The sequence below is a fragment of the Antedon mediterranea genome, chromosome 3, assembly GCF_964355755.1.
Source record: "Antedon mediterranea chromosome 3, ecAntMedi1.1, whole genome shotgun sequence".
NCBI lineage: Eukaryota > Metazoa > Echinodermata > Crinoidea > Comatulida > Antedonidae > Antedon > Antedon mediterranea.
Genome location: NC_092672.1, coordinates 33677868 through 33687956, shown reverse-complemented (window position 1 = coordinate 33687956; position 10089 = coordinate 33677868). Strand labels below are relative to the sequence as shown.

General features: G+C 35.2%; 1 protein-coding gene across 1 annotated transcript; it reads left to right on the top strand.

Moving 5' to 3' along the window:
* Positions 1 to 6192: 6192 nt before the first annotated feature.
* Positions 6193 to 9302, top strand: LOC140044328 (uncharacterized). Its single transcript, XM_072088807.1, has 2 exons — positions 6193 to 6293; positions 7982 to 9302. The coding sequence occupies exons 1-2, from the start codon at positions 6193 to 6195 to the stop codon at positions 9300 to 9302; spliced, it is 1422 nt and encodes a 473-aa protein (XP_071944908.1).
* The last annotated feature ends 787 nt before the right edge of the window (positions 9303 to 10089 follow it).

Below are 10089 nucleotides of genomic sequence, written 5' to 3'. Positions count from 1 at the left end.
GATGCCTAGGCCTAGAAAGACTTTTCTAGGATACTAACTCACTAGCGGCCTAACTAAAGTAAAATGCAGCAGTATATTAGAGTAAGTTTACACTACCCACTATCAGGCCATCCATATCCTCCATCGTTACCGCGCGCGTAGCATCGTACACTAACCCAGCATCTAGCTAACTAAACCGTCCCACCAACCCTAGCTCTAGCTAGGTATGCACTGCGCTGCCACTAGGCCTAGGCCTAGCCTATTTCGAGTCTCATGTCTTGCAGCATTTGAAAATACGCATACTATATACTGTACATTAATATACAAATAATGAATGTTTATGAGTGCAATGGTACAAATAATGGCACGAGGTGAATGATGAAAGGTTATATCAACGAGGCAAAGCCGAGTTGATATAACCTTTCATCATTCACCAAGTGCCATTATTTGTACCATTACACGAATACAAAACATTCATTATTTGTTTTATATAACATCTAGACGTTTTTTTTTCGTACACAAAAATGTTTCAAAAAGTACTATTTAACGATCGTTGAATAGTGCGTACTATTGCACGCCATGTGACCCACATTCGTCCAATCAAATGACAGGAATTTATATAGGTGTTATATAATATTTGTTATTCGCACTGGAAGTATCTAGGCTTTCCTGTTATGTTAAAATTAAATATATTATTTATTATCCTCAGCAGTTAAAACAATTATATTTGACTCAGGAGTTTCGATAAATCTCGCGTCGCGTAAAATCAGCACCAAACCTAGAAAAAATTATTTACAAAGCGATTTTTATGGGAAAACCTTTATATGAATCTAAAATACCACCAAAAAAAAGTTCTAAGGATTTGGCCCATGGGAAACTTTTTTTTGGCGCCATTTTCAAAATGGCCGCTTACAACTTGACATGCTTGTATCTTGGTAACCATTAATCATGGAGACTTGGTTTTGGTCTTAAATTGTTTAGAAGATACATATTCCTATTCTTCATAATGAAACATTTTGTACAAAAGTGACCAGAAATTATATTTCTGACGTTTTGACCTTTGACCTCAGCTTATTATATCTCAAGAACTACTGGTCGCATAATCTTCATATTGGTCTCAAATTGTTAAGAACATGTATGTTCCTATTTGGTATAATGGAGCATTATGTACAATTGTGACGAGAAGTATGGTTTTATTAACTAATATGTGAAAAGAGCACCAAACTTGAGAAAAAAAATCACATTTTAAATGTTTTTGAGGGTGGGGGAGGGGATTATTCATCATGTAATAACACCGAAACTTGGATATTGCTCCCAGTCGTTTACTTACTAAAGATTCCTTATTATTGGTAATAGTTTAAAATCTACATGTAATTATAGACGTGCAATGATATTATTTTTACCAAATAATCAACTTTCTTTAAAACATACACCGTCACTTAGACGAAAGCTGATGATTTTTTTGTTGTTGAGACTAGCCAGATTATTACTGTGTCAGTAAAGTCTAGGTGTCTTCATCAGAAAAATGAATGAAAAGTTACATGAGCCATTTTCACATTTGCCCATACATGACCCACATGCACTTAAGCATTTAAGTTTACTCTTTCTACAATTACATCTATTCGTTTTACACATCTCATTACCATTTCCAGATTTACAGTTACAACAGATAAACTTTAAGAGTGACATAGGAGCATATTCGTCTAATGTTGGGACTGGTGTTAGTTCACCATTGATGTTTTTCCAACCGTATTTGGTGGCATCAATTTCATGATGTGCTAATTTCCTCCAGTCCAGTACTTGAAACCATACCCTCAATGAGTGCTGTAGGATGGCACCTTCAGTTGGAGGTAGACGCTCAATTGTTAAGCTACCCTTCGCTACCATTTTGGAGTACATACGTACTCTTAATGTTGTCATGTCTTCATCAGCACCATACATTAGTTGCATCAATGAGATGCCTGCTTCGTGTATCCCCTCATTTGTGGGGGTGTCTGAATAAAATACATCAATTTTCTCTAGATTACTGATTTTTTCAAGCTTTGATGCTAGTTTAACTTTTCCCTTGCCAAACACAGAAGATGTACTATCACATCCACTGAATGCATGAATTAATAATATATACTTAAGAACAGTCTTAGGTAGTTTCTCTTGTATTTCTAACACATTATACATAGTTAATTTTGTTTTAAGATAGATGTTATTTCCCTTATTCCAGTGAACCAGCATAACCAAAATGTCCGTGTCCTCTGCTACAACCACTATATTGGAACTTAGTTCGGTTGATTGTATTGCACGTTCAACTATGAGCATGTCAGCATCTGCTGAATAAGCATGGTAAACATTAACTCCATCCTCGGCTAAAGTCGATCCTAATAAGTTAATTAGTTCTTGCTTATTTTTCAAATTTGAAAGAAACTGTGTCTTTTGGACAATACATCTTTGGTTTGTTGACACCTTATAATTTGCACATTTAATCTTTGTTCTGCGTTTGTGTTCACGGTCTTTTATTGATGCATGTGTGTAAGTGTCAAAAATGACTTCTACTGTTCCTGCCTGGAAATTCTTTTTGATATAATTACTGTAGGATTTAATTATATCTAGGAATTTTGAATTTGGAGTCCATGGAATCTGATGTATCAACCATCCTCCATCTATAACGTACACACTGGGTTGGATTGTTGATGTTTGAAGACTGGCTGACTCAGATATGGTTTTGAGATAGTTCCCAAGTGACGCCTTGTCAGGCTTCTGTAAAAATTCAGAGGTATCATACAGGGATGTTGGTAGAGGTGTCAGTTCATATTTTAATGTTTCACGTAGTGAAAAGTTATCACGTTCTCTGAGAAAGACAAGTCTTGTAAACATTTTTGTAGACATGATAATGGTTTAATGTTTCGTGTAGACATTCTGTGATTCAGAGGTTTAGCATCTACTTGTTTCTGTATGGTGAGACCTATATTGTAGCCATTGTCACAATTTACTTCGTTGACGAATTCAGTGGATAAACCTGTCGACAGTGAAACGATGATTTTACTATTCTGTGGATCTTCAAATGGAGAACGTTCATTGAACCAATTGAGTACTTGACCGAAGGTAGATGTGTCAATTTTCATTGCACTTTGTGAGCATTCTTTGTGTGGCAGGTTTGGAGTGTTTCCTTTGTCTTCTAGTAGGTGATGGATCTCAGAAACATGATTCAAAGTCAGTGCCCAAGGCAGGTATGTTGCTCCGCTTGTAGTTGAAGTACCCCTCATCCGGCCCATAGACAAACCGCCCTGTGATTTTGAATGTCTCATAAGGGTCTGTTCAATTGCTATGTCACTCCATACACCTGTCCACTGTTTTTCGTTATATCTGATGGTATGATCCCCATTGCAGAATATCGCCCATGTGGCAGGATCATCTTTTTTCAGCTGCAACATAGTCTGAAGGTATATACTGCTGCCTTTGTCTAATGTGTGTTGCTTCTCTATACATAAACAAATATTCTATTTATGCTTACCAAAATTGCATTTGATATGCTGTTGCTGCACTCTTTCTAACAAACATTTGAAATGTATCCTGCTAGATGGCGCTTCCTGATTGGTCAAAAAGTTTAGCCTATGTACAGCCATGTGGTGGCGGTGTTAATACTTGAATTATATTATTAATAATAATTGAATAATCCTAGAGGGTGAGCTCGCTTCGCTCGCTCCCCCTCTAGGAAGTGTAGACGATGGTTCTCGGAATGATAATGTTCTCCTTATACGTTTTCTGTCGGTTACCATTATTGAAAATGCTTGACATTCGTAAAACTAAACTACTTTGTTTCACAGTGTTTTAGATGATTAATAACATTTTAAAGTACAGTTTTTATTGTTTGGTAGGGCCCTTTGGGGAGGCGGAGGTCATTTGAGGGAGGTGCTTATTCGAGGGATATATGTTACATTTTGTAGTTTTAATAATATGGTAACATTTATAATAAAATGAAATCCTCTAATAGATATGAAAAGTGCTAAAAAAGAATAACAAATGCTTGATAAATTGTAGATAACAGTGCGGTGAATTCTACTACAAATAGTATAATTGTGTTGTTATAAATATGTGGATGGACGTTTATTAGATAGTTGGGTTGGCGGGAGGGGGGGGGGGATTATTCAAAGTGATGTTTTATTGGAGAGGCGTTTATTCAAATGAATACCATCCTAATAATTATTAATACATTATTTAATTTAATCATCTTTTGAAACTAACTGCCGTGACAGAGTGGGCCCAAGAAAGAAGACATTACGGCTTGCAACATGGGCAGACATCTCGGTCCTTACGGGACACAGGAAGATAGCCTACAGTTATTCCTGCAAGCTTACTCAATAAAACTCAGCTATCGGGATTTCACTCTAAAAATGTCTTATCCTCAAATCTCCCTATGTAATTTTATAATACTATTCCCCACAATATATTCTGATCTTTATGGCGAATATTTAATTTGATCTTTATTAATTTGCAGTATAATTCCTATTATTTAACTACTGTACCTTCACACACGCGCGGTATGTTTTAAAATAAACAAAAAAACTGAAATGGCTATGATTAATGGCCAACTTAAGGGACACTGTATTGATTGATGGAAAGTGCCTGTTTCCAGTCACCTTTAGGGTCAAATCTATTATTTTAACTGCTCCCTTGTGTTTAAAAGAGAGAAAATATTTGAAACTAAGGTTGTTGCAAGGTGAACTTATCTTAAACCCGGAAATTACTTTGACCGGGAAGAATTGAAATTGAGAGGAAAATCTAATGTTGAAATCATAAATGTTGTTAAAAAACTCTTTATAATAATATCTTCCTAAGATATAAATATGGAACAATAGCGTCGGCGTGAACACTAATGTTATCAAATCTACGTTTCGCGGTACATCTCGGATAGATAAGGTAGGTATCCAAGGCGGAGATTTGTACCGAAGTTTTTGCATTGTGCTCGCCTATGTCAGAATTAACCATAATTTACCATAATTTATATATAGATTGGTTAATTGGGTTCAACGGTCAATAAATGGTATTTCTACTTGCTTTATAGAAAAATGTGTCATTACTGCAAATATAAAGTTGTACATTATAAACAAATTAAGACCAAAACCCACTCTCTAGGTCAAATAGTTATGTAGCTATGAAACTTCCGGTCAAGAAAGGTCAAAGGTCAGAAATAGCATTGCTGGTAATTTTTTAGAAAAATATTCCATTATTGCAAATAGGAAATTGTACATTGCGAACAATTTGAGACTAAAATTAAGCATCTACACTGTGTGGTTAATGAAGTACTAACTCATTACTAAAAATAGATTGACCTTTATATAAAAGGTCATAACTCCTTCCCCCATAGAGAAAATCACTAGAACTTTTTTTTGGTGACCCCTGGGACTTATATGTTAAGTTTGATGATAAAAATCCTTTGTAAATAATTTTTTCCAGGTTTGGTTAAAAAATGACGTTTTTAACCCTAACTATGTGGTGGTGTGGTGGAAAACACTCTCAGCAAGTTTGCTTCATTAATATGCATGATACTCTGTGACTACCCACTTTAACGTGACGTCATTTTACTTTAGCTGCATGCGAAGAAGTAGTCACCGTAGTACTGTATAACCTAGGTCTATAATTATAATGCGAGCGAGTTCCATTGTTTGGTTGGGCCTACGACTCGACTCTGGTTGCCGGCGGACAATTTCACATTAGATGAATGAAGTTTTACAGTAGTACAGTACTGGGACATGCAACAGTGACACATGCGTGATATGGATGGGCCTGTTATGGTCGCTTGACATGGAACAGCGCAGCAGTTTCTTGTTGTTAGACATGAACCGTACGAGAATGGTGGTTATATATAATACATACAGCTGATTAAAAGATTTTATCATAACATTATTAAAACTATTAAAAATACAATATTAAAAAGGAAGAATTGCACAATGATACGTTAACTCTCGAACAAGTCAAGCAAAAAAATGTGTACAGTATCAATTAGAAATTTCGCCAATAATGATCATTGACCAAATTACGTTTTGACAGTCATCAAAACCTCAATTTGCTTCTTAAAAAATAAATTTTAGTGACTTAGGCCTACAACTGTGTTTAACGCCTTTGAAAAAAAACAAACTCGTGAGTGATTGGTTTGTTGTCCAAATGTATACTTTGCTTTCCACCAATCAAAAGCAATCTTCATTTTCCAATCATATAAATATGCTCGCTCTCCAAACAAAGTCCAACATACGTTTAGCTTTGGAAACAATGACATGGACATGGTCATCCCAGGTCAATTTTGAGTTAAAAGTAACACCAAGGTATTTAAAAGATGTCACCGGACTAATATGAGAGCCAAACAAAAGGTATTTAGACAACTGTCTGTTACGCGAACGTGTGACATGCAGGACATTCGTCTTCATAACATTGAAAGGCATGCGATTTGCTTGGCTCCACAGACCGAGTCGGTCCAGATCAGCTTGAAGGTTTAGAGAATCCTGAGGAGAGTTAATTGCATTATAAATAAGAGTATCATCAGCAAAAATAGCAGTTTTACATTTAAGTGAACAAATAATATCGTTAATAAAAAAGTTAAAAAGAATGGGACCGAGTACACTGTCTTGAGGTTCCCCACTGGTTACCTCCACCCAGTTAGATGAAGACCCTTTAAATTGAACCTTTTGGTATATTTTAATTAAAAAAGACTTTAACCAGTACCATATATCACCAGTAATGTTAAATTGCTGCGGGAAAGCTTATTGAGGAGAATGTCATGAGGCATCCGGTCAAAGGCCTTCGAGATATCTAAAAAAATGGCATCAATATGGAGTGGAGATCTTTTATCTAAAATAGAGGACCAGTCATGGATAAATAGATTTATATAACATATAGCATATTATTGGCTAACCAATTGTTATGTCGAACTTTTGTGTAATAGCTGTCGCACTTTCCACTTTGTAATAGGTACCTATAATACTTTTTAATAACGTGTTCGCACTTTGAAATATCTATCGCACTTTCTAAAAAAGTTTTCGCGCTTGTATTCCTTTTGCACTTTGTAGTGAAAGTGATCGCACTTTGTAATAACTGATCTATCGCACTTTAAATTGCACAGTCGCACTTTGTAACACTGCATGTCACACTTTGCGATACCTTTTTTCTTTATATGCATGGGGGTCAAATACGAGTAATGTAGTATTAAGATTATAGTGAATTTTAAAGCTTCACAGTTTCTAGCAAAAGGTTCCACAGTTTCAGCATCACATTTATATCACATGTGGTGCCTGTATCAAGTGGGTACGTGTTGCTACTAGATACATGCGAAACACATGTGATGTATTACCAAATTCTTATGATACTTCGGAAATAGATAAAGTCCGGATAATCGGCTGAATGAAAAACTTAGCTCTCCTCATCAAGATTTTTCGCTGTTTTTTTGTTTCTGGATGTATCTAGAAGTTCGCTCACATTTTAACAAAGACATGTTAGTCAGGTCAAAATATGAAAATATAGGGCCTAACCCCAAAAAATTTGTAAAAAAAAATTTTTTTTTTATGTATGACAATTATATATGGTAACAAAATGGAATTTCCGGTCATGTTTCAACAAAATGTTCAGAAAGTGTCACTATAAACATGTATAGTTTAAACAATTTGATACTAAATAGACAGCTCCGCCATAACTTTGCTGCTCAGAATACGGACAACATTATTTCAAGTTTCAAAACGAACATTGGCTATACTCAATGGCTTCTCAACTAATCAAAGTAAAATTATTTTCCGTAGGATGATTTTTGTTTTCCTATGTAATGTTGTGTTTCTAATACATGATGACGTCGCCTGGTCTCTTCCGAAACAATTTCTTTGGTTTATAACATTTTAATCATTTGTTATGTTAAATTACCATGTTGAAAACATAGGTGTGTAAAGGGTAATCCTGATCTCTATTTAGATGTAGATCTAAAAATGATTTCCTATAGCTCTTTTATATGATATTTTTGTCTTTTCAGGCTCAGAAAGAATTTGACCATGTATATTGCATTGTTATGCATTTTGGTTTTTACTCCGTCGATCTACGGAGAGGATGAAGCAGAAGTTATCGATAAGGTCAGAGCTGGGGTAGAAGCCGGAAATGAGATCGTCAACGTTTTTAGTGATGAACACTTGTCCAGCCAGTTTAGCAATGATATCGCCAAGTTCACCAAGAATATTGGACCATTCTTAAGTGCCATCGGGCCAGTAATGGCGTTGGTCTCTATATTTTTACCAACTTCTCCGTCTGCTGAATTGAAATTAATGAAGACCGAATTCCAAAAAATAGACGAAAAATTCGACAAAGTGTTTACAAAGTTTCAAGAAGTGAAAAATCTTATTCAAGAAACATCTCTGAAAGCTCAGTATGGACAATATGAAGGCGAAATATATGCTTTGTCTCATCGCCTACAACAGTTTCTCGACGCTCCAACTGATGCAATTGAAGGACAGAAGGAATTATTTATCGCTGCTTACTCAGTCCAAATAGATAGCGCCATATTAATCATCGGGCGCGGTATGATGGAAGAATCTACTTTGTCAGATAACATTCCGAAAACAGCAATTACATATACAGACAGGCACCGAGGAAAAGTTCAAACAATTATGAAAGGAATAATGAACTTAATATTACAGGGTGTCAAAGTTCATCTAGCGTACCTGAAAGTCAAAGATTATAATGCCGCATATGAAGATGAAAAAACATTTTGGGAAGACAACATCAAAAAGTTAGCTGACCATATGATTGACGTAGACACAAGAGTGAAAGATGTTTGGAAACAACAGCTCCTAACCGATTTAAATAACAATTTGGCGTTGTTAAATGGCAAAAGCAACAGTGACTTTGCTGATAAATTTTATGCATTCCTCACTGAAAAATACGATTGGAGACATTGGCACATTGTTGTTTACAATGACATTTCCGGAGAAGATAATCATTGGGTGAGATTTTGCGGCGGGTATAAATCATTCCGCAAGCATGGCGGAAACACCGTCGTAGCAAGCTGTTCTAAAGAAGAACCAGGCAGTAGTCAATCGTACGCCAGAAACGCCCTCAACACTGTCGAAATTCTAGCTTATCGGCGACGGAGATTTCCGTTGTTCCCCGACCCAATTCAACCTCCTAATAATTATGGAGCTGAAGAAATTTTCAATTTCTTGCCGGCTGATCTTCGGACGGGTTGCACTTATGCGGCAGTAGGCATCATACGGAAAAATGCAAATGTCCATCACCGGGCCCCATCTGGGCGCCTTTCTGTTGTTGAAAGAGGAGATTACAAGCTTCATGCGTTTGATTAACGGCTCTGATTTCTGTTTTTCTTTTTACATAAAGCTTTTGTGGTATTATGTTATTGATTTCTAATTTCTAAGATAAAAAAACCTAAATTGACAGTATGAATAAATGTTTAAAACTTGCCCACATGTGTATGATTCCAATGATAATAAAGTATAATTCCAATGCACATTTACTTTACATAAATCTTTTTCTTACAAAAATTATATATATCAGCTATTTATATTCAGTATTTTTTAATTTAAGTCTGTTGCTACTGAGTAGCTTAATCATTTTCTTTCTCGAACTTTGCTTCATAAATTAGGTACTCTGAAAAATGTATGATGATAATAAGTAAGGCCCCTATGTAAATATGTTGTTGTTACACTGCTATATAGCTAGCTATATTTGATATACTTGGTTCTGGAAATGATTTATGTTATATAAATAGAAATTTCTAAACGAATTAGATGCTATATTTAACATTTGATATTTTACTGCTATTTGATAATATGAATAAGTCTCTAGCTGATGTATTTTTTTTTAAATCTGGAATTTCTTTCTATCTGCTATTTTGAAAATTGATTGATTAATTGATCATACGTAGGCCTATAATATTTCTACACTAATATAACTGCTATAATTGATAATTGATATTTTGAATATGCATTGTTTCTGAAAAACCATTTATTCAATTAATTAGTACGCTGGCGATGTTTGTTCGTTCTTGCTTTGATTCCAATGTTGTTGTATTGAGTATTATTGATAGTTATTAAAATACATTATTCGCATTACATTGGTCTACTGTATGTG